Source organism: Trachemys scripta, chromosome 1 (assembly GCF_013100865.1).
Source record: "Trachemys scripta elegans isolate TJP31775 chromosome 1, CAS_Tse_1.0, whole genome shotgun sequence".
Classification (NCBI taxonomy): domain Eukaryota; kingdom Metazoa; phylum Chordata; order Testudines; family Emydidae; genus Trachemys; species Trachemys scripta.
Genome location: NC_048298.1, coordinates 139,885,625 through 139,910,686, shown reverse-complemented (window position 1 = coordinate 139,910,686; position 25,062 = coordinate 139,885,625). Strand labels below are relative to the sequence as shown.

At 47.3% G+C, this 25,062-nt stretch overlaps 1 protein-coding gene across 5 annotated transcripts in view; it reads left to right on the top strand.

Moving 5' to 3' along the window:
* NCAPD2 (non-SMC condensin I complex subunit D2) overlaps positions 1-25,062 on the top strand; it is a 78,164-nt gene that overhangs the window by 39,589 nt on the left and 13,513 nt on the right. For 3 of the 5 annotated variants that reach the window (XM_034787631.1, XM_034787638.1, XM_034787647.1), the window contains exons 26-27: positions 9,664-9,758; positions 19,103-19,183. In XM_034787631.1, coding sequence (XP_034643522.1) covers positions 9,664-9,758; positions 19,103-19,183 — 176 coding nt within the window. Of the gene's footprint in view, positions 1-9,663; positions 9,759-19,102; positions 19,184-21,578; positions 21,782-25,062 lie in introns of all 5 variants that reach the window. The other 2 variants (XR_004647878.1, XR_004647879.1) reach the window with 1 other exon arrangement.

Sequence of the window (25,062 nt, the reverse complement as noted above, 5' to 3'; positions counted from 1 at the left end):
GATATGGCCTTATGCTCCACCTTGTGTGCCAGAACCAAGCCTGAAAAGAAGCAGAATTTCCAGAGATAGTAATAGCTTCTCAGCCAGTTCTACCCACTATGTGGTCAGACATATGTACACATTAACTCCTCCTCCAAAGGAGGAGTACCTCCCACTTGCATACTTCTCTTGGTGCCCACACCTACTTCTCTGTGAGTATGTGCCATTTGGTTTTCCCTGTGTCGAGTGTGCCAAGGAAGTTTCAGGTATCTTTGTTTGGGAGCTTCAGTTACTGGCTCAAGTGCTCACTACTTTGAATCTGGATCCAGAGGACAAACTGCTTTGAACACCCATATCCAGTACTATTAAAGGATGCCAGTCTTGAGAGCCTACCTCTTCAATCTTGCTTTCAGCCCCATTAAATGTGATTCTTCTTCGAGTGCTTGCTCATATCCATTCCATTAGGTGTGTGCGCGCCGCGTGCACGATCGTCGGAAGATTTTTACCCTAGCAACACCGGCGGGTCGGCTGTGGAGCCCCCTAGAGTGGCGCCTTCATGGCGCTGAATATATACCCCAGCCGACCCGGCGCCCCCTCAGTTCCTTCTTACCGCCCCTGACGGTCGTTGGAACTGTGGAGCGCGGCATAGCTGTCCTCCACTCTCCCTAGCTTTGTTCTTGTTCATAGTTGTAGTTATAGTTATAGTTCTAAAGTTGTAGTTAAATAGTTAGTAGTTTCAAGTTGTTTTAGTTGTTATAATAGTCCAGGGGACTAAGGGGGTCGTCTCCCCCTTTCTCCCCCGGCCGCGGGCTCGGGCTCATGCCCAAAGCTCCCGGCTTCAAGCAGTGCGCCTCCTGCGCTAAACCTATGCCCACGAGCGACCCGCACGACTCCTGTCTGAAGTGCCTGGGAGAGTCCCATCAAACAGATAAGTGCAAGATCTGTAAGGCCTTCAGACCCAGGACCAAGAAGGAGCGGGACTTTCGGCTCCGGCAACTCTTGATGGAAGCGGCACTTAGTCCAGACGCTCCATCTACAAGTCAGGCCCCGGCACCCAGCGCCTCGGTGCGCAGTGCTCCGGCGGCACCGGCCACGACGACCACGCGAGTGGTGTCGGACAAGCCGCCCCGGCACCGGACCTCGTCGGCACCGCAAGCGCAGCAAGTGCCTCGACGCCGGTCATTATCCCCGGGGCATAAAAAAGCCCATAAGACGGGGACCTCCGCGCCGAAGACGCCGGCTCCCCCAGTGCCGGGGGTAGAGCCGCGTCCGCCGGTGGAGCACCGGAAACAGGTGCCTCCAGCACCGTCGACTCCGGCACCGAGGCCGTCGAGTCCGGTGCAGATAGCGTCTCCACCGAGGCCGGCGGTGATACAATGCCTCCCGTCGACTCCAGAGACCTTCACGGCGGCGAGAGACTTAATAGCTCTCACGGAGCCGGCACCGCCTCAACCACCGGCACCGACGGCACCGTTAACTCGCCCGGTCCAGTCGAGAGGGAAACCTGCACTAATCCGCCCTCCATCACAAGGGCTGGAACCTCGGCACCGATCCAGGTCCCGAAGCAGGTCCCCACGCCGCTCGCAGTCCCGGCACCGAATATCGCCTCGGCACCGGTCGTACTCGCGGCCAAGATCTTCTTCGCGACAACGCTCTACGTCTCGGCGCCGCTATGATCGTCGGCACCGATCGACGTCGAGACGTAGTTCTCGGCACCGCTATGGCCGACGCTCGACGTCGAGAGGCCGCTCCCGGCACCGGGCATACTCCAGGTCCTCGTCGAGGTCCAGATCTGACTCCCGGCACCGACGAGGTCATCGGCACCGATCGCGGTCCCGGCACTGATCGCCGGCACCGCGTAGAGATAGATCTCCGGACCGGCACCGTGCGGCACCGCAGACCGCAGGAATCGCCTCGACGCTCTCGGCACCGCCGTGGCCATCGAGATCGGTATCCCACTCATCGGAGGACCTCTCGAGATCGGCATATCCCCCTCAAGGGCAAGCCGAGGAACAGGACTTGGGCCATTGGCGGGAGATGGCAGAGGACCATTCTCATGGCCCATCTCATTGGTCATTCTGGACCCCGTGGGCGTACCATCAGGAGCAAGGGGCTCCAATACCCTCGACCTCTCGCTCGGGTCATTCCGTTAGAAGGGCCCCGGAGTCCACAATCTCTCGGCCTCCGCCAGGGGACATGGAGGCTTCCGTGTCCGTACCGCCTGACGCCCTGGACCCAGGCGCAGGTGACGCTCCGGCCCAGGAACAGGAAGACCAGGACCAGCCCTTGGATCCCGTTCCACCGGAGGCATCTTCCTCTTCTTCGCCGGACGAGGCAGTGGCGGGCACATCGTGCACGGGCCCACCTCCAATAGATCTTCGGGCTCACCAGGATCTTCTGCGCAGGATGGCCCGTAATATGGACCTGCAGGCGGAGGAGGTAGTGGAGGTGCACGACCCGATAGTGAATATCCTCGGAGCGGATGCCCCATCGAGGGTAGCGTTACCCCTGATCCGCACGATACAAAACAATGCGGATACGATATGGCAAACTCCTGCCTCTATCCCACCCACAGCGAGAGGGGTGGAACGGAAATACTTTGTCCCGTCGAAGGACTACGGGTACTTGTATACCCACCCACAACCGTGTTCACTGGTGGTGGCATCAGTGAACGCACGAGAGCGCCACGGCCAGCAGGCTGCAGCGCCAAAATCAAAAGAGGCCAAACGGCTCGATTTGTTTGGCCGTAAGGTTTATTCAGCCGGAGGGCTGCAACTTAGAGCGGCAAACCAACAGGCACTGCTGAGCCGCTACAATTTTAACTCCTGGAACTCCATGGGGAAGTTTAAGGAGTTGATTCCCCAGGAGTCCAGGGAAGAGTTTGGAGCCATGGTAGAGGAGGGTAAGAAGGTGGCTCGAACCTCCTTGCAGGCCTCCTTGGACATAGCAGACTCGGCTGCGAGGACCATGGCTTCGGGTATCGCTATGCGGAGGATCTCCTGGCTTCAAGTTTCGGGTTTGCCTCCGGAGCTGCAGCAAACCCTACAAGATTTGCCCTTTGAGGGACATGGTTTGTTCTCAGACAAGACGGACTCTCGCCTGCAGAGCCTCAAGGACTCGAGAACAATCATGCGCTCCCTGGGGATGCATGTTGTGGGCCCTCAGCGCAGACCATTTAGGCCGCAGCCTCAGCGTTTCTACCCCCCCCCGCCTCGTCAGAGACAAGACTCGGCCCGGAGGCGAGGGCGAGGTGGTAGGAGACGGTGGACTGGCCCTCAACCCGGCCAGAACCAGGGGCCACCTAGACCACCTTCAGGCCCCAGACAAAACTTTTGAAGGTGCGGTCGAGGACGGTGCACCAGTCATCCCCCAGGATTCAGCCCCCTCCTTTCGGGATCATCTCTCCCACTTCCACCATGCTTGGTCCCTTATAACTTCGGACCGTTGGGTCCTCCGCACGGTGGAAGAGGGATACGCTATCCAGTTTTCTTCTATCCCCCCCTCCCACCTCCCCTCCCCGTCCCTCTTCAGGGACCCTTCTCACGAGCAACTTCTTATACAGGAGGTCTCTACGCTCCTGGCCATGGGGGCCATAGAGGAGGTTCCGATAGAGTTAAAGGGCAGGGGATTTTACTCCCGTTACTTCCTGATCCCCAAGTCCAAAGGAGGTCTGCGGCCCATCTTGGACTTGCGCGAACTCAACAAATTCGTAGTAAAGTTGAAGTTCCGCATGGTCTCTTTGGGGGCCATTATCCCTTCCCTCGATCCTGGAGACTGGTTCGCCGCCCTCGACATGAAAGATGCATACTTTCACATCTCAATTTACCCACCTCACAGACGCTTCCTGCGATTCGTGGTAAACACGGTGCACTACCAGTTTGCAGTCCTTCCCTTCGGCCTATCCTCGGCCCCAAGAGTGTTCACGAAATGTATGGCTGTCGTGGCAGCGTACCTTCGTCGACAAGGGATACAGGTGTTCCCGTACCTAGACGACTGGCTGGTACGTGGTCGCACCAAGGAGCAAGTTCAAGCTCACGTCCACACAATAGTGCACACATTCAACGAGTTGGGCATCCTACTCAACAAGGACAAATCCACTCTAGAACCTACCCAGAGAATAGAATTCATCGGAGCAGTTCTCGACTCCAAACGTGCACAAGCCATCCTGCCAGACAACCGCTTTGGCACCATCACGAACCTCATTCAAGGGCTACAGGCCTTCTCAACTACCACGGTGAGGTCGTGCCTTACCCTGCTGGGTCACATGGCTTCCTGCACGTACGTAACCAGGCATGCCAGACTTCGGCTTCGCCCACTCCAGACCTGGGTGTCATCAATATACCGTCCACATCGGGACAGCCTGAACATGGTGGTCACGGTCCCGAACTCGGTCCTGGCCTCCCTCACCTGGTGGCTAGATCACAATGTGGTCTGCGAGGGGATGCCATTTCACGCCCCACAACCCTCTCTGCACCTGGTCACAGACGCTTCATCTCTGGGTTGGGGCGCCCATCTCAACGAACACCATACCCAGGGCCTGTGGACTGCACCCCAGCTAGCCCTGCATATCAATGTTCGGGAATTGATGGCGGTGCGCCTGGCGTGCCAGGCATTCCTCAATCTCCTACGTGGCCGTTGTGTGTTAGTTCTCATCGACAACACCACGGCCATGTTTTACATCAACAAGCAAGGAGGAGCACGTTCGTCAATTCTATGCCAAGAGGCCATTCGCCTGTGGGACTTCTGCATCGCCCACTCAATCCATCTCACGGCATCGTTCCTCCCTGGAGTCTAGAACACTCTAGCGGACCGACTCAGCAGGTCCTTCCAGACGCACGAGTGGTCTATCCGTCCGGACATCATACATTCCGTCTTCCAGAAGTGGGGGTTTCCCCAGATAGACCTGTTTGCATCCCGAGACAACAGGAAGTGCCACATGTTCTGCTCCCTACAAGGTCGAGCTCCGGGCTCCCTCTCGGATGCGTTTCTCCTTCCCTGGAAAGACCACCTGTTTTATGCCTTCCCTCCGTTTCCCCTGGTCCACAAGGTACTGCTCAAATTGCGCAGAGACCAGGCACAGGTAATTCTGGTCGCTCCAGCGTGGCCGAGACAACATTGGTACACCACACTGTTGGAGCTCTCGGTTCAGACACCGATCCCGCTTCCATTATGTCCGGATCTCATATCTCAGGACCACGGTCGGCTGCGTCACCCCGACCTGCAATCACTCCACCTCACGGCGTGGCTGCTCCATGGTTCACCCAGGCAGAGCGGCAATGCTCGCACTCTGTCCAACAGATTCTGCTGAGCAGTAGGAAGCCCTCAACACGCACCACGTACCTGGCCAAGTGGAAGCGGTTCTCCTGTTGGTGCGAACAACGAGCCACGTCCCCGTTGCAGGCACCCATTCCTCTCATATTGGAATATCTCCTCTCCCTAAAACTGCAAGGGTTGGCGATATCTTCAATCAGAGTTCACCTGGCTGCTATATCAGCCTTTCACCCCGGGGAACTCGCGTCCTCGGTATTCTCTAACCCGATGGTCGTTAGATTCCTCAAGGGCTTAGACCGGACGTACCCACAACAGCGTCAGCCCGTCCCGACGTGGGACCTTAATCTGGTCCTCTCCAAACTCACAGGTCCTCCATTCGAACCACTAGCCACCTGTTCACTTTTGTACCTGTCCTGGAAGACAGCCTTCCTCGTAGCCATCACCTCAGCAAGGCGCGTTTCTGAACTCAGGGCGCTTACATCTGAGCCCCCTTACACAGTTTTTCATAAGGATAAAGTGCAGCTTCGTCCACATCCGGCCTTTCTCCCTAAGGTGGTTTCTCCTTTTCATATCAACCAGGACATATTTCTCCCGGTCTTTTATCCCAAACCACATGCCACTCGCCAGGATCAACGTTTGCATTCCCTGGACGTACGCAGGGCCCTGGCCTTCTATATTGACCGCACAAAGCACTTTAGAAAGACGACGCAACTCTTCGTTGCAGTGGCCGACCGAATGAAAGGCTCACCGGTCTCCTCACAACGCCTATCCTCCTGGATTACGTCTTGCATCCGGACTTGCTATGACCTGGCAGGTGTCTCAGCACCGCACCTCACCGCTCACTCCACGAGGGCCCAAGCTTCCTCGACTGCTTTCCTGGCGCAAGTTCCGATCCAGGACATTTGTAGAGCGGCGGTTTGGTCATCAGTCCACACGTTTACAGCTCACTATGCACTAGTGCAGCAGTCCAGGGACGATGCTGCTTTCGGATCAGCGGTTTTGCACACAGCAATGTCTCACTCCGACCCCACCACCTAAGTTGGGCTTGGGAGTCACCTAATGGAATGGATATGAGCAAGCACTCGAAGAAGAAAAGACGGTTACTCACCGTTGTAACTGTTGTTCTTCGAGATGTGTTGCTCATATCCATTCCAAACCCGCCCCCCGTCCCCACTGTCGGAGTAGCCGGCAAGAAGGAACTGAGGGGGCGCCGGGTCGGCTGGGGTATATATTCAGCGCCATGAAGGCGCCACTCTAGGGGGCTCCACAGCCGACCCGCCGGTGTTGCTAGGGTAAAAATCTTCCGACGATCGTGCACGCGGCGCGCACACACCTAATGGAATGGATATGAGCAACACATCTCGAAGAACAACAGTTACAACGGTGAGTAACCGTCTTTTCCCTAGTGGGTCAGCACTGCTCTCGGGAAGTCCTATGTTTAGTCATTAATTCTCCATTCAGAAGCTCACATTCTCTGAACTTGCTTGGTAGCCTCCTCCTGGCCATAACCTCTTACCCTGTAAATTAAGGTTTTTCCCCTACCTCTAAGATAGTCATGGGGTTCCTAAATGGGTCCTGGATTCCTGCTTTCTGTGTTTTCACTGATTGTTCTCCAGGCCTCAGGCTCCCTGTTCAGACCTGTCTCCATTATTTTCACATGCAGAAAGAATTAATTGGTCTGGCATCCAACTACTGGGTTACAGTACCAACATAGGCTAATGAAGCAGCTGAAACTGTTTGTTTTGTTTGTTTGTTTGTTTGGTATTTTGGCACCTCCTATACTAGCTCTGGAATTGGCTCACAACTCCAATTAGCTGCTTCTGTGCCACAGCTGTTAGCAGACCTGCTTGTGCATGGAAATTGACTGTAGGTGTTTACCTCCATGCAGGCTGCAACTAGCACTCAAACTTCTCTCTCCCCCTCCACCCCCCCTCAGCTGATTAGTTTCCTCCATACAAATTGCTCCCGAACCCCTTCTCTCCCCTTGAAATCTTTTCCTGGAATCTTCTGGAAACTGTTCAAATTCAAGGCTGTTTTAAATTGTCTATTGTCCACACAGTCTGTTCCCTCTATTTGGCTGTAGGCTTTTGTGCCTTTTTGTAAGAGGGTAAGAAAATGGAATTGATCCACATGGGTTCAAATCACAACCCTTCTCAAAGGCAGTGAGAAGTGTCTATAATCCCCTGCTGCTGGGGGGTGGGGGACAACAATTGAGCCTATCTGCTCTCTCCAGAGTTGGTGGTCTGTGTTCTATAACTACTTATCAGTTCACTAGATTTCTGGTCCCTTTAATCTCTTGAGTTCTAGTTCATGCAGGCACTGCTGTTTTGTGTTTCTCAAAGCCGTTTCACTGCCAGCTGGAATGTTTTTTCCTGTTAAGTTCTCTCCTCCTCACAATCAGCAAGTCTCTGATACTCCAGTTTCTCTCTCTATCTGCAGCTTTTCCCACTCCAAGGATTGATTGTTAGGAAGCCCGGTTGGGATGGGGCCCGAGCCTTCCACTGGGAACTTTCTCCTTGGACTCTCCTGTTTCAACTGGAGAACTGGGTCATTCCCAGTTTCCACACATTTCTGGTACCCAGTTTTTCCTCCAGATACTGCAGACTGACTAGCAATGCCTTTTTCAGGTGGTGTGTTTGGGTTTTTTTTAATTGTCTTTCTTTGCACATGTCCACTTGCTTCTTTTTTTGTGAGCTGTTCATATTTGATTTTCCTGACCATCTTTTCTTACTCTCTTCCTGAAAAGAACATTAAGCTACTTTTTCTCTTGCCTTTTCCTTAATACTTGTTTTTACTGCTGTCACTTACTGCAAATTACCACTGTCACATTCATCCCACTACTTCCACTATTATCATGGGTTCAAGGCTAGCTGCACTTCTGATCCCCTTCCGTGGTATCTCTGAGTGCACACCCTCCAGATTTTAGGCCTCAAGCCTTTACTTTCCTGGAGAGGAATTATGTGATTCTCCCATTCTGACTGATCCCTGGACTATAGCCCCTTGTATACCAACCATGATTTCTCATCCAGTTTGATTGGGTTAAGCCTTGCAAGTCTTCCCTTCAGGAGCTGTGACTAGTGTTGAATACTGTGACTCAAGAAAGCCTTTTGAAATCAAAGTATTTATTTATTCTTCTTCGAGTAGTGTCCCTATGGATCCTCCACTGTAAGTGTGTTTGCGTTCTATGCTGCTGACACAGAACTTTGGTAGCAATGTCCATTTGGCCTACATGTGCTGTCTCTCCTCGTGCTGCACTATGAGGCTAGCCAGCTGATAGACTGATGCTGTCTATTGTGACCAATCAAGTCACAGGAAAGCTGAGTGACATCCAGCGTCCCCAGTGTCTGCACCAAATGGGTACAAAGGTGGGGCCTGTGGGGCATTCACGAGACTGTCCAAAGGGGATTCCACAGTGCTATTTTGAAACTGGTCAGCCAGTGTTTGGGCACATTTAACTGAGCATGGTAATTGCTGGCCCTGTCAGGTCAGGTCTGTCCCTCTGGGGTTGCTAGCCTGCCCAGAAACTCATGTTCCTGAATTAGATGCTGTTACACTAGTCACTAAATTATTCCTTTATAATTATTCTGGGAACTCTACGTGAGAGAGCCAGTTGACTGGCAAACAGTTTCCTTCACCTATCACTATGGGGACCTATGGGAATTAAGCTCCCTATTATGGACACACATGATCCCTAGGATTCCTCAGTTCTCCTTGAGCTCTCCTGCCAGCAAAATAAAGCTTCTCATAGATTCTCCTGGGTTGAGTAACAGTGACACAGCCTCCTCAAATATTCTGAATCCAAATTGCTTGACCCCAAAGACACTAATAAACTTATGCTGAAAGCGTATCAAGCTTTGCCAGGCCAGCAGGGAATAACTCATGACTCTGCTTCTCCTGCTAAGGTTTCCCCCAAAGTAAGAGGGTTATCAAGGCTCAATGTAGGGGAAAAAAAACCTTTTCCCATAAGATTTGTTTCCCTTAAATCTTCTACTAAAGGAAAAGTGGGGAAAGTTTGGTGCTGACTCTGAGACTGCAGTGTCAACTCCTTGAAGTCCTCCATCCCAGAAGCGGGGTGTCATTTCCTTTGCTTCCATCCTCAAAACCTCTTTTGATCCTGGCTTTAGGCCATTAGTAAATCTGTAGGGGGTATTTCTTGTGCTCGTCTTGAATGTTCCCGCTAGTAGTTGTTCATCTATTTCTCTGGGTTTGGCTGTGCAGCCTCCAAGAAGTGTGTGCACGTGTAGGTGTGCACAGATCCACCTCCAGAAGCTGATGAACATAGCCATGCCAAAAATCACTGGGGCTGGTGACAGGCCATTTAAATTGGAAACTCTGTTCTCTAGCTTGTCCCAAACTATACATTCATTCCTTTGTGAGTATATGCCATGTGATCATTTTGTGTGTCCTGTGCAGGGTAATGCCATCTACAACTTGCTTCCGGATATTATCAGCCGCCTCTCAGACCCAGACTGCGGCGTGGAGGAAGAGTCCTTCCGTACCATTATGAGGTATTCTGGGGAAATGGATGTTGTCTTAAGACTATGTATATCTTGGTATGCAACACGTACAAAGGTCTAGAGAACAGAGACAGTGCAGTGGTATATAAAATACGTTCCAGTCACTGTCTGATCAGAACTGTTGACTTGTTTCATAATGAGAAGTTGAAATAGGAATTACAGTTTAAAAAAAAAAAAAAAAAAGGGCAGTAAATCTGTAGGGATATATCTTGTGCTAGTCTTGAATGCTCCCTCTAGTAGCTGTTCATCTGTTTCTCTGTAGCTTTGGCTGTGCAGCCTCCAAGAGGTAGGTAGGCGTGTGCGTGTGCGTGTGTACACAGACCCACCTGCACCTGCTTTGTAGCTAGATATGGGTGAGGGACACTATATAGTGAGATTTCCCAAGCTCTTCTCAGATAATGTTCTTTTCTAGGGCTATGTGGTAACATGGACAAACACCACCAGAAGCATACAGCATTTTCCTAAAGAGTTGTATTCTGGCCACAGTGCTGTTGGGATTTTGATGAAGTAACTCTGTACTTAGGGTTGCAGCTGGGATTCTTCTAGAAGCTTGTTCTTTATCATAAGATCCACACATCCATTAGAAAGATTCTTCAGTCTGGGGATATACTTGTCACTGGCTGACAGCAGGGGAATGCCCTGGCTCTTGAAGTTTCCATGAGTTCTGCCTTCATAGCTGTGGACAAGATATGTGACATAATCTTTTATTGGACCAACGTCTACTGGTGAAAGAGACAATTCAAGCCTCACAGAAGTGGTCTTCAGGTCTGGGAAGGATACTAAAGCAATGTCTACACACTAGCACTTTTGTTGGTATAATTTGTGTCACTCAGGAGTGGGGAGTGTGGGGGGGGGAGAACACCTCCTGAGCAATATAAGTTACACCAACAGAAGCACCAGTGTGGACAGCGCTATGTCGGCCTGGAGAGCGTCTCCTGCCGATGTAGCTACTGCTGCTCATTGAGGGTAGTTTAATTATGTGGACACGAGAGCTCACTTCCGTCAGCATAGAGCAACTACACGGGAGATCTTGCAGTGGTGTAGCTGCATCGGTACAGCTGTGCTATTGTAAAGTCTCTAGTGTAGACATGTCCTTAGAGTGTCACAGCTAAATATAAGGTGGAACAGATTATTTAGCATAAGTAGTTCACCTTGAATGGTTCCATAGAATGTATGTTAAGTGGCCCATTAACATCTCTGCAATCATAGGACAAAAAAGGAAGGTTAGTGGCTTTAAATTGTTGTTGTAATGAGCCATAAATCTAGTGTCTTTAAAATAAATAAATAAAAACAAACTTAATAGTGTCTAGCAAAGTTATGAATTTAAATTCCCAGACTAGTCTTTTGAAGGTGTTGTGCAGGTTTCCTTTGAGGATGAGGACTGAGACCAGATATAGAGTGATCGTTTTGTGAAAAGAGTTTGCCTCCGGGTGATTAGTCTTTTTTATTTTGTATGTGTGTGATTTCAGTTGTGAGCATAGTGACAGTTTTTGTTTCACCCACATAGTTATTGGGGCATTTAGTGCACTGGATGAGGTACACCACATGTTGTGATAGGCATGTATAGGACCCATTGATCTTGAAAGGTGTGTTTGGGAGTGGGGGTGGTATTGATGTCTGCAGGTTTTGCATCTGTTCTGGCAGGGTCTGGTGTCACTCTGACTTGGTAGGTCCTGGTTTGTGGAGAGCTGCTGATGAGGTTGTGGGGGTTGTTTTGAAGGCCAGAAGAGGGGGTTTGGGAAAGATTTCTTTCAGGAGGTGAAAGAATAAGGGTTATTTAATGATACCCTGTATAGTTTCCAGTGTAGGGTGGTAGGTGACAACTAAGGGGGTGCAGCTGGAGGGTTTTTTTTTTTTTTCCTTGTATTTAAGCAGGTTCTCTCAGAATATGTGGGTTTCCCATTCTGTGATGCAGTCTACTTCTCTGGTGGCATGTCCTTGTTTGGTGAAGGTGGTTTTAATTGTGTTAAGGTGTGTATCCTGGGCTTTCTCCTCAGAGCATATTCTGTGGTCTGAGTACCTGGTTGTATATAAGAATTCTTGGAGTGGTTACTGGATCTATGAAGGTAGGTATAGGTTTCTTGTCTGTAAGGTTCCATTGTTGAAGCTAATAATGGTGTCTAGGAAGTTGATGCTAGTTCCAGAGAGTATAATGGACAGATGGTGGTGGTGGTTGAAGTTATGGTGGAAATCTGAAGGAGATTAGGGTGTTTTGTCCAGAGGATGAAAATATCATTGACATATATTAAGTGCATCATTGGTTTCATGAAGCAGTTGTCCAGAAATTCTTCCTAAAGGTGGCCTGTGAAGAGGTTGGCACACTGGGGAGCAATCCTAGTACCCCTGGCTGTTCCCCTGTTTTGGACAAAATGTTTGTTGAATATAAAATTGTTATGGGTAAGGATAAAATGAATGAGTTTGATGGGTTTAGGGTGGAGATCTGAGTGTTGTCTATTGTCCTGTAGACATTTGAGGCAGGCAGCGATGCCATCATTATGAGGGATGTTGGTGTAGAGCAGGGGTTCTCAAACTGGGGGTCAGGACCCCTCAGGGAATTGTGAGGTTATTATGTGGGGGGTCATGAGCTCCACCCCAAACCCAGCTTTGCCTCCAACATTTATAATGTTGTTAAATTCAAAACACTTTTTTATATATTTATAGGGGGGGCGGGGTCACACTCAGGCTTGCTATGTGAAAGGGAACAGAGTGTCCTGTGGCACCTTTGAGACTAACAGAAGTACTGGGAGCATAAGCTTTCGTGGGTAAGAACCTCACTTCTTCAGATGCAAGTATGTGAAAGGGGTCACCAGTACAAAAGTTTGAATCACTAGTGTAGAGGGAGATGACATCCATAGTGGCAAGGATTGAGTTCTGAGGAAGGTTGTTAATGTTGCAGAGTTTCTGGAAGAAGCTGGTTTTGTCTTGCAGGAAGCTGGCCCTTTGTGTGAAAGTGGTTTGAGGATGGTTTCTGAGTCCTGATATTTCTTCTGTAAGAGTGCCATGGCCAGATATGATGGGTCTTCATAGCAGCAGGCAGTCTTAAGCAGATTTACCTGCTGCAGAGCATTTTTGAGGAAAATTCTAAATTTTTTCAGTTTGTATTTGATTTATATGGTTACTGAATCCCAATCATGTCCCAGAGCTGTATTTGCTTTTTGGGGAGTTCCCCCATGTTGTGAATGGAGGGCTTCACACACAGTGGACACTGAAAAGTGCAGTAAGGTATCCAAAGTAATCTATTTATAGATGAATAATATTGACCATTTGAATCCTAGAGGGGCATCATTCTAGCTCTCACTTTTGCAAGAATTATTTTTAACACAGGGAAGCCTTTATTTAAGATTATCACAGAAAATCTTCAAGTAAATTTCTCCATTCTTTGACTAATAAGGGCCACAAATATGCCCCATCCTGGAAACAAAAGGAACATCTGGGATGAAAGCAAAATTAGCGTTCAGGTTTTTTTAAAGGGGAAGTCTATCCTCATGTTCTGAATAAGAAATTAACTACATTTTGAAGACTACATACTTTCTGACATTAGGAAAGTAGAATTAAATTATTTTATATGAAGTAGTTCTCTGCTGGTGGGTATTTTAGATGACTGGGTGCTCTCCTAATAACTGATGGGTCTAGTTCTCTTAACCCCAACCCCTGCAAAAATGCAAGCTGTTACAGCATCCTAAAAATTGATGTTTTCCACTGTTCCCAAAATCTAACTTTTTTGCCACTTTATGTGAAAAAGCAAAAGACAGGAAGGAGACAAAATCTGCTTAACTGGAATGATCTAGTTGTGAAAAGTGAAATATCAGAAGCTATAAACTCTCTTCATTTGGAACTATGCTATAAATTGTCTATTTCTACTAAGCTTAGGAGAGATCATTAGGGCCTGGCAGGAGTCCTAATCTTTCTCAGCTGGTGTGGGGAGGAGGGTATACAGATGTTCTTTTAACATAGTATTTTTGACATTAAAGTTACAAAGTCAAGCCTGCAGAAGTTAAGAAGTGCTAGAATTAAGGTTCCCTGTGCAACATTAATTTGGCCCCCTTGTGCTTACGTATTATGATAGTCTTTTTAATTACAGTCATACTATTTTTTTTTTTTCTACAGATCCCCCTGCTTCATTCAGTATGCAGGATGGATAGTGCTCACTGAATGAGCTTCACAAAACCCCTCTGATGTGAGGTGGTATTATGACTTCTGTTTTGAAAATGAGAAACACATGGATAGAGTAAGGTTAAATGTCCCAATTTTGTAGGCCTGCTTTTGAGGTGCTTATAACCTGATTCTTTTCAGAATACATAGCATTATACAGTAACTCCTAACTTAACATCATCCCAGTTAGCGTTGTTTCGTTGCTGATCAATTGGAGAACATGCTCATTTAAAGTTGTGCAATGCTCCCTTATAATGTTTGGCAGCCGCCTGCTTTGTCCACTGCTTGCAGAAAGAGCAGCCTGTTATAGCTAGCTGGTGGGGGCTTGGAACCAGGGAGGACTGGCTGCCCAGCAGGCTATCAATTGCTGGGCAGTTCAGCTGTCCCTCCCCCACTGCTGTGTGCTGTTCCTGCCTTCTGCCTTGGGGCTGCTCCTGGGAGCCTCCTGCTTGCTATGCGGTGGGAGGGGGGAAAGAGGGGTGCTAATGTCAGGGTATCCCCCTCCCCTGTTCCTGCCCCACCGCTCCTGTACCCCATCTCCACAGAGCGTGGCGGCGGGGGGGGGAGACACACGACAGGGCTCAGGACAGAGGGAGCTTGCTGGCAGCAGCTGCTGTCTCAACTTGCTGATCTACTTAAAGGCAGTGTACTTAAAGGGGCAATGCATGTTTCTCTCACTCTCTCACACACATAGTGTGTGTCTCTGTCTCTCTCTGCCATGCTAACTCCCCTCCCTCCATTTGTGCTGCCTTGTAGAATGTGAGGCTACATGAACAACAATGTGTTAACACCTGAGGGCTCAGCCAGGTGCTAGTTCATCATTTAGCAGTAAGGTATTCCCTGGGAAATATCCCACCATCTGACTCCACCACCTCAACCAAGCTTCACAATCATCATTGCTGTGTACAGTATTAAATTGTTTGTTTAAAATTTATACTGTGTATGTGTATAATATAAGATAAAATAGTCTTTTGTCTGGTGAAAAAATTTCCCCTGGAACCTACACTCCCCCCCTCCCCATTTACATTAATTCTTATGGAGAAAATTGGATTCGCTTAACATCGTTTCACTTAAAGTAGCATTTTTCAGGAACATAACTACAATGTTAAGCAAGGAGTTACTGTATAGTATTTTCTGTGTTCTCATTGACTTCATTTGCAGTTGTGAATGCTCAGCACTGCTGTAAATCAGACCCCAGGTCTCAAATTAGGCATCTGATAAAAAGGAACTGCCTGTGAAAGGAAGGAGTTCTACAGGCAAGTCTCATTCATCATCCATCCATGATTCATTCTCTGGTCACTGTCCATCCAGTGCATTGAATGAGGCGGGATCCTGTGGATAGAAGCATCTAATCATGTAATTATGGTATAGGCACATGTAATTAAAGACTGTATCATGCATATGCACAAGGGGCCCAGATTTATATTGTATAGAAAACTTTCAATGTGGCATTTCCTAACTTTTGAGTGCTTGACTTTGTAACTTTAATTTTCTTTAATGTCATTTTTTGATGTTATCTTATAGGCTTTTAAAAAAGCAAATTGAAGAAACAAATTTCATCATGTGGTATCATATTGATACCTACATGGGTCACAAGCAGTGTTGGAACCTTTTAGATCCACTGTACAGACCTCAATCACTTGAGCTAATGGAGTAACTGATAATATTAGGTTGTCACTTTTTAGATGAAGCAGCTACTAAAGGGCTTTGCTGGAGTGCGCTCATGCAGTTGTAAGTGTTTTGTTTTTTTGGGTTTTTTGTTTTGTTAAAAACATAGTGGGGAAATACATTTTGTTGGAAAATTTTCCCCCGAACTACCTGAGACAGGCAGCCATCATGGAAAACTTCAGCTTGGCAAATAAGTGACTGAAAACAAGTTCTTTTTAATTGGAAGTTTTGGGCAACCTTCACTGTAGGTGATGCTACCATTTCTGTGTATTTAAAAAAGGTCCGGAACTTCTAATGTTAGTCCTTGCTGAGAGCTCAAAATATAAACTCATCCCAGAGAAGACAGTCACTCAGAAACAAGACACCCCCTTCCTCCCCCACCACCTCTAGCCAAAGGCTCGTGACAAGGTGACTGCAATTATGGAGGGAACAGGACTGGAGAGTTAGGGAGGAGGCAGCGATACAGGGGGTTGGATACAGCTAGGGTGGCTATAGCAGTAGATGGGGAAGCTAGGAACAGTATATGAGGAGTTGAGGAAACTGGAATGGGCATAGTTGAGTCCTTGGCAGCAACCAACTTTGAAGGTTCAGGGGGTTATTGATTCTGAAGTTCCTCTCCCTGTGGTCTGGGCTTACCAGAGCTGAGCTGTGGAGTGGCTGCTCCCTTCTTGCCTCCCACCTTTTTGGTGGGAAGGGAGGAGGATACAACTGTTCAAGGCTGGCAGTGGGGTAAGGAGCAGCCATCAGCATCCCGCTCCTATTTTGCTCTCCCTTCACCTATGTGTAAGGGAGTGTGTGACATCAAAAGTAAATGTGAGATGAGTGGCACCTGGCAGGTTTAGAGCAGCTGAGGTGGACAATTGGCTGAGTGAAGCAGGCAAGACCCCAAAGAGCTTTGTTCAGTGGCTCCCAGACTGCTCTTTCTCCCCGACGCAGCCCCTCTGCTCCCTACTCCCAGCTGACACTACACCTGTGCTGGGGCTGGGGAGGAGATCCTGGCTGATGTCACTTGTGCTGACGAGATCACAGACAACTGATCAATTGGTGGCACCCAAATTATTCCCTGTATGTGTGTATCAGTCCTAGTCTTGCTGCCTTTGTACCACAGTGAGAAGTTTTTTTGTTTGGTTAGGGTTTTTTTTCTGTTCTGCTCTGCTCTAAGCTCTGGAGAAGGGCTGCAGACCCTGTGTAACAGTATGGCACTCACCTCTTGTGAGTGGCCCTTCTGGTCAGATGCATCTGTGGTCTTTAAACAGTCCTGGCCCTTGTATTGAGCTGTACCCCCTGGGCTTCCTTCCTGGAGACAATGGTTTTGCCCTCTTCGTCTGTTCTGGTCCCTGATCGCCAGCTAGGCCTCTTAACAGTTCATTTTCCTTTCCGGGGGTTTATTGCTATCCAATTGTTGGCCACTTCCCCTGTGGCTTATGGGTAGGGCCCTACTAAATTCATGTCCATGAAAAACATGTTACTGACCATGAAATCTGGTCTTCTGCATGCTTTTACCCTATATTATACAGATTTCACAGGGGAGACAGCATTTCTCAAATTCAGGGTCCTGACCTAAAAGCCCAGGGGGATCACAAGGTTATTTGGGGGGCGAGGGGGTCACAGTATTGCCACCCTTACTTTTGCACTGCCTTTGGAACTGGGCAGCTGGAGAGCGGCAGCTGCTGGCCAGGAGCCCTGCTCTAAAGGCAGTGCCCTGCCAGCAGCAGCGCAGAAATCAGAGTGGCAATACCATACCATGCCACCCTGACTTCTGCACTGCTGCGTTCAGCGCTGGGCAGCCGGAGAGTTGCAGCTGCTGACTGAGGGCCCAGCTCTGCAGAATAAAGGTGGCAATACTATGCCATCCTTCCTTCTGCGCTGCTGCTGATGGTGGCTCTGCCTTCAGAGCTGGGTTCCTGGCTAGCAGCTGCTGGTCTTCAGCTGCCCAGTTCTGAAGGCAACCCTGCCGCCATCAGCAGCATAGAAGTAAGGGTAGCAGTACTGCAATCCCTCCTACAATGACCTTGCAACTCCTTTTTGGGTCAGGACCCCTACAATAACAACACCGTGAAATTTCAGATTTAAATAGGCTAAAATCATGAAATTTTTAAACTCCCATGACTCTGAAATTGAGCAAAATGGACCATGAATTTGGTAGGGCCCTACTTATGGGGGAGGAGGACCGATGCCTGCCCACTTCTCTGGGTCCAGGAACCCTAAGAATAGCAGCCACGCACCACTGTTTCCCTTTAAAAAACTGTTTTCAGTTCCCTGTGCCACTTCTCTGTGGCCCCGGCCTTCACCAAAGCTTCACCCTTATTTCAGGGCTCTCTTGTGTTTGGGCCCAGCAGACCGCCAGGAGCTCTTTGTCTGAGCTGTCTGCAGTGCTGCAGTTCCCTTTGGCCATCCAGGAGCACCAACTCCACTTCTCTGACTCCAGGCAGGAACTGAATGGCTCTGCAGCTCCTCTTTATTTGGCCCTGATTGGCTGCTTCACTTGCAGCCAGTGTAGGCTGCTTTGAGGACTCCTCTACTGCTCCTTTTCTGGGACAGGTGTGACAGTACCCTGAGGCCTCCAGCAGGGGGTCTCTAGGCCAAGTCCACCCCATCACACCCTTTTATGTAAAGACTAATTTACAGTAAGGTTAAATTGATTCCCCAGTATCACAACGTTGGTTACAATAAAAAACAGTAAACTTTGGAAAACCAAGAATAGCAGAGTTGAAGGTAATACTTTCCTCAAAAGAGAAGAACAATGAAACTCTTGACACCTTGCTCCTCAACATTACCTGCCTCTTTTCATATGTCCATCACAACTCCTAATGAGGGCTCCTCTTCATGTGCTCCAGTTGGATCTCTGTATGGTCTGTGATGCAATACTGATCATGAGAGTAACTGCTGCTGGCTAACAGATTAATTTAGCCATGATGAGCTGATGCTTTGCTTCCAGCTGCCATATTCATTTGGGAATTTCTTCAAATTACCTTCCTGTCATTTACACAGATCAGAAAGCAAATATTCCCCACAACCAAAAGAACAATGAGTTGCTGGTGCCCCAATGGTATTAGAGTTAATCTTCTTGGAAAGCTTTCCCTTTAAATTTGGTGCTTTCTTTTTAACTGGTGTTTTTTAATGTTATGCTCTTGCAATATATGGGATGCAGTCCTGCAGGAATTGCCATAAAATGGGGTCTGTTTGCAGGTTTTTGGCATGTATCCTTAATGCTGCACTTCTGGTTTGAGTTCTTAAATTCACACAGGAGGGGTACAGGGAACACAGACCAGTGTTATGGGCCACAATCTTAATTATACCTTAAAGTTTTGTCTGAATTCCTATTGCAATGACAGTTACCCAAATTCACAGTACTGCTGCCTAGGAAAATATGATTAGTACTGAGCTGTGCTTGCAGCAGCTTTTCCTCTTTCACTCAGTTCTGCAATATCCCCAAAGACCCCATTTTGCGGCTCTGTGTGGAGAAGTAGGAATTCTCTTTGCACTCATCCTCCTAATCCTTTTTTTCCCTACAGACAGCTTTTCTCTTATATCACAAAGGACAAGCAGACAGAGAGCCTGGTGGAGAAGCTGTGCCAGCGATTCCGGACAGCCAGGTGGGTTGCACTCTAACTTCCAGGAGTATAGTGAGAGTTCCCTGACTACCAGAGTGTGAGCCTGCTCCCATGGGGATGGCGTCAGGCTCCCATTGTCCTGCCCATATGACATGATAGTTCTGCAGACCCTGCTCTAGGTTGGGATCTTCCTTTCCCCACCTCCTTTTAAAACAAAAAAATTAAGGACTGTTGAGATTTATAAAGCTGTTTGCTGTTATCACTCTGTCATTAGTGGAGAGGGTACATGACTTCAGCAGGGCCTGACTGCAGAAGGCCATAGCAGATTCCAAACTGTCAAGATTTAAATCCTGTCCACCATGCAATGAATGGTCTTATGCCCTTGAAAAGGCATCTGCTATGCACATTATTCTGCCTTGGGAAAGGACATATCCCCAGTACATGTTTGTTTGATCTACCTCCTGGACCTAAAAATCCAGAGACTTAAGGCTCTAATTACATTTACTTGAGCAGTCTGTGAAAGTTGTGCCTAATCCTGAGGAGGCAGGAGCCAAGATGGGGTCAAGAAGGCCATCTAGCAGTACCCTAGCAAGCAGGCACCAAGGTTTGAGTGGGAAGAAGAGAACGTTTAAAAACCTCAAAATCCAGAGCCAGCACCAGGATCCTTGACACGATCTCTGCATTCAGCATGACTGTTCCAGGAGATGTCCCTATTCACCATCTCCTAGCTTCAACTCTTCTCTTACATCAAGTAGGGATCCCTCTCCTCTCAGGTCAGGAGTGGAACTCTCAAATTCTGGAAGCGCCCTGTTCTAAGCATCTGCACAACTGGCCAACTGCAGTTGGCCATCTGCAACCTGGTCAGTAACCTTATAACTCGCTTTCTTGGCCTTGCTAAGATTACTAGGGTCCACCATTCCATATATCTAGAAGCAGATCCATATTGTAAATGTTGAGGAAAAAGTAAAGAGCAACAGAGGGTCCTGTGGCACCTTTAAGACTAACAGAAGTATTGGGAGCATAAGCTTTCGTGGGTAAGAACCTCACTTCTTCAGATGCAAGTAATGGAAATCTCCAGAGGCAGGTATAAATCAGTATGGAGATAACGAGGTTAGTTCAATCAGGGAGGGTGAGGTGCTCTGCTAGCAGTTGAGGTGTGAACACCAAGGGAGGAGAAACTGCTTCTGTACCTGGAAAGCCATTCACAGTCTTTGTTTAATCCTGATCTGATGGTGTCAAATTTGCAAATGAACTGGAGCTCAGCAGTTTCTCTTTGAAGTCTGGTCCTGAAGTTTTTTTGCTGTAAGATGGCTACCTTTACATCTGCTATTGTGTGGCCAGGGAGGTTGAAGTGTTCTCCTACAGGTTTTTGTATATTGCCATTCCTGATATCTGACTTGTGTCCATTTATCCTCTTGCATAGTGACTGTCCAGTTTGGCCAATGTACATAGCAGAGGAGCATTGCTGGCATATATAACATTGGTGGACGTGCAGGTGAATGAGCCGGTGATGTTGTAGCTGATCTGGTTAGGTCCTGTGATGGTGTTGCTGGTGTAGATATGTGGGCAGAGTTGGCATCGAGGTTTGTTGCATGGGTTGGTTCCTGAGTTAGAGTTGTTATGGTGCGGTGCGTGGTTGCTGGTGAGAATATGCTTAAGGTTGGCGGGTTGTCTGTGGGCGAGGACTGGCCTGCCTCCCAAGGTCTGTGAAAGTGAGGGATCATTGTCCAGGATGGGTTGTAGATCACTGATGATGCGTTGGAGAGGTTTAAGCTGAGGACTGTAGGTGATGGCCAGTGGAATTCTGTTGGTTTCTCTTTTGGGCCTGTCTTGTAGCAGGAGGCTTCTGGGTACATGTCTGGCTCTGTTGATTTGTTTCTTTATTTCCTTGTGTGGGTATCATAGTTTTGAGAATGCTTGGAGGAAAAAGTAATTGGTCTCTCTTGCCAGTCGCATCAGTGGCCAGGCCTGATGCTACTGGAAGATCTTTGTGAGCGAGAAGAGAGTTCTGGAGGCACTTCACCGTCCTCCTTCATCAAAGGAGTCTTCATCTTGACCAAACAGACACATTAACCCCAACTCTGGCCACAATGGTTCTTCAAGTGATAGTCTGTAAACATATTCCACTGTTGGTGGGGAGACATCACAAAGGGCAGAGCTGCCCCAATTGCGCCCCAGTTCCTTCTCACTGCCCATTGCTAAGAGTCAGCGTATTCTCACTCTTATTCATCACTGTGCATTATTTGTAAAATATTTTAAAGTGGTTAGTGATAGGTAGCAGTGCAGTTTAATGTAGTGTTAGTATTTCTGTTAATTTTCTTCCTAGTTTGGATAATTTTATTTTGTTATTCAGGTTTTGGTTTTTGCTTCTCCTGTAATAATAACAGATCACAAATCAAAACTTTTTTTTTTTTTTTGTTTCCCATCATGTTAAAAGATGGGCACACCTGGTGCTTATTTTGCCTAGGGGAGGATCACATCCCTGACCATGTTGACACCTGTTGGTCATTTTCAAAAAGAATATAGTGGGCTAAGGAGTCCTGCCTCATGGCACCTCTAATTGAATGAATAGTCCATTCATACTGACTCTGATCCTGGCTTCTCACCATTGGATGCTTCTAAAGATCGAGGAACCTCAAGGTCAGTCCCTGCAGCTTCATCGTCCTTATTGTCAAGCTTGCATGACAAGCCTTAGGTCAGACCTCATATGGGAGCTTAAACATCACATGGACAAGCTGCACAGATCACCATCTCCAGTCCTGCTGTTCAGGCTCCTAAAAATTCCAGGCCATCTGACATTAAGGGTGCATCAAAATTTTGCAGTAGGTCCCTGAGCATCAATATTGATTCTGGTCGTGGCCCTGTGGGAAAAGACTTACCCCAGGTCTCTGCCAGCACAATCTCAATGATATTGACTTCATTGGTGCTGAGATCATCCAGACAGCCACTAGCTGTATTGACAACGTTCATAGATTTTGTGTTACTACACCAATCTGTTTTAGTGATGTCTTTTATGGCATCAGTACCTTCTACTTGTAATATCATAGTATTCACTATCCATGCTTCAAACCCCCTGGTACCAGCTCTGCTGAGAAGACTGCAGAGCACAATGCATGTCTGTTAAAACTATGCTGCTTCATCTTCAGATCTGTCATTCTTTCCAGTAAATATTTTAAGCTGCTCTAAAACTTATTCTAAAATCCTCGCTATCTAGTAAGTAGAAGTATTAGGACACTTTGTTCATAGCTATGGATCCAAGACATCCAGAGAGGTCCACATCCGCCTGCTGCTGTGGGAATATGCAGAGGACTCCTGAAGAAGAAATGAAGGTTACCTATATGTAACAGGAGTTCTTCGAGATGCACTCTGTGTATTCAGCTCTTGGGATGTGCCTCTTGGTGCCATTTTGGATGATGGAACTTTCTGGTAGCAATGTCTATTAGAGTACTCACATGCTTCTCCTACCCTTCCCCTCAACATTTGAGCAGAGTTTTAATAGTATTACAGTATAACCTCCGTTACAAACACCAGAGTTACAAACTGACCAGTCAACCACACACCTCATTTGGAACTGTAAGTACACAATAAGGCAGCAGTGGGGAGGGAAACACAAATACAGTCCAGTACTGTGTTAAACATAAAGTACTAAAGAAATAAAGGAAAAGTTTTTAAAAAATGACTAAGGAAACTGTTTCTGTGCTTGTTTCATTTAAATTAAGATGGTTAAAAGCAGCATAGTAGTAAAGTTTCAAAGCTGTAATCTTTCAAAGGTTTACAACTAAACATTGACTTAACCAATGTTTTGTACAAAGTTCTGAACATTTCAGACTTATGAACAACCTCCATTCCCAAGGTGGACAAGGGAGTGTGATTAGACAGAGTCCATCTCAAAGAAATCTGGTTACATGTATGTAACCTTTGAGTGTCCTCTGCATATTCCCACTCTTGGGATAGTTTGGCATTCAAGAATGGATGGAGGGATATTGAGTCCTAATTAAACAAGGATTGAAGTACAACTCTGTCAAACTAAGCAACAGCTCTGGCTGCCATGTTTAATGAAAGTGTGAATTGAACCACAAGTAGCAGCTTTACATATTTTCAATAAGAGGAAAATGCTGAGCACATACTGCAGCAACTGAACTTGTAGAGTGAGCCCTAAAGACCAGCAAGGGGAGAGTGGGAAGAAATCTTAAAACTCTTCACTATACGCTGTCTAAATCATCTAGAAAACGACTGGGCAGAAACAGTTTGACCTTTGTGTAGTGTCCAGCATAGGAAATAAACAATTTGGGAAGTCCCTGAAGTCTTAGTCCTGTCCAGAAACTAGGATAAAACTCACATTACATCAAAAGCATGCAATTTGGATTCACCTTTAAGTATGGGGTCTAGGAAAGAAGACTGGTAGGTTAAAATATGAACATGGAAAGTCAGAAATTAAAGAAATCTGGGGTGAGGTCTTGTCGTTAGAAGTTGGTCCAATAAAAGATAATACCTCATCCACCTTTCTAATATCCTGGGATCAACAAGGTTGCTACAAAAACTCAGTTACAAACTGACTGACTGAGCCCACACTTGAACAAAGACAAGGACATTTGGTATCTAATCTGGTGATAAAAAGACTGATATTTCAGCAGTCCAAAAGGTTGAAAATAATCTGAATCACTGAATCCTTCAGTGACCATTCATGCAGTTGCGTGGAATCTCTGCTCAGCCAATCAACAATCTTGTTGTGATCTCTCACTAATAAATGCTGTGTAGAATATACCAGTCCCATAGTATTATCGCCTTCTTGCAAAGTTAAGATAAATGAGCTCCGTCACATAATACATTGCTGACATATATCCCGGGGGAGGGATAGCTCAGTGGTTTGAGCATTGGCCTGCTAAACCCAGGGTTGTGAGTTCAATCCTTCGGGCCATTTAGGGATCTGGGACAAAAATCAGTCTGGGGATCAGTCCTGCTTTGAGCAGGGGGTTAACCTCCTGAGGTCCCTTCCAACCCTGATATTCTATGATTCTATTGTCCGTGGCAACTTGAACAACTGAATTCTTTACTTGGAGGAACAACTTGAGAGCTAGACAGATGGCCCTCAGTTGTTTTAACACATTTATGTGCAAATGGGATTCTTGGTGATTCCACAGGCCTCGAATTAATAAATTGCTGCAATGTTTCCAGAGTCGGTTGGAGGTCACATCTGATATAACTATTACAGTAGGAGGATAAAACCTCCTTTGAGAACATTCTCTGATCTCAGCCACCATGTTAAAGAGAATCATCACTCCAATATTTGAATATCTTGAACACACCACCCATACTGAGTTTGGGATTCATTGATATCCAGTGTTTGAAGTGGCCTCATTCTTAGTCACATATGTTGAGGCCTAGTAAAGTCACCCCATTAAAATGGGGTCATGACCCACTTTGAGAGGGCTTTGGAAGTAATCTCTGAATGCTGGAGTGCAACTTAATAATTACACCAGTGAAGGAGATTCTCTGAGATGGTGACAGTAGAGACTTCTTGTTTATTAGAAGGCTCAAATTCTTGAACAGAGAACAAGTGAACTGAATGGTGTTTCTCATTTCCTCTTCAGAAGAAGCCTTTAGGAGCCAATCGTCTAAATATGGGAAGAAAACAAAACAAAATCTGCTCAGATATGTTGCTACCGCAGAACGGCATTTGGTAAAAATTCTGAGCACCGCGGGAAAGGCTTGTATTGAAAATAGTCCTGACCAAGGGTGAAATGAAGATATTTGCATTGAGATGGTATTGTACAAATATGGGAGTAAGCATCCTTGAGATCGAGAGCAGCAAATCCGTCCAAAGTAGAAAGGGAGGGGATAAGTGATATGAGAATTAGCATTCTGAATTAGAACTTTCAGATATCTGTTTGGATTCCTGAGATCTAAAATCAGTCTGACAT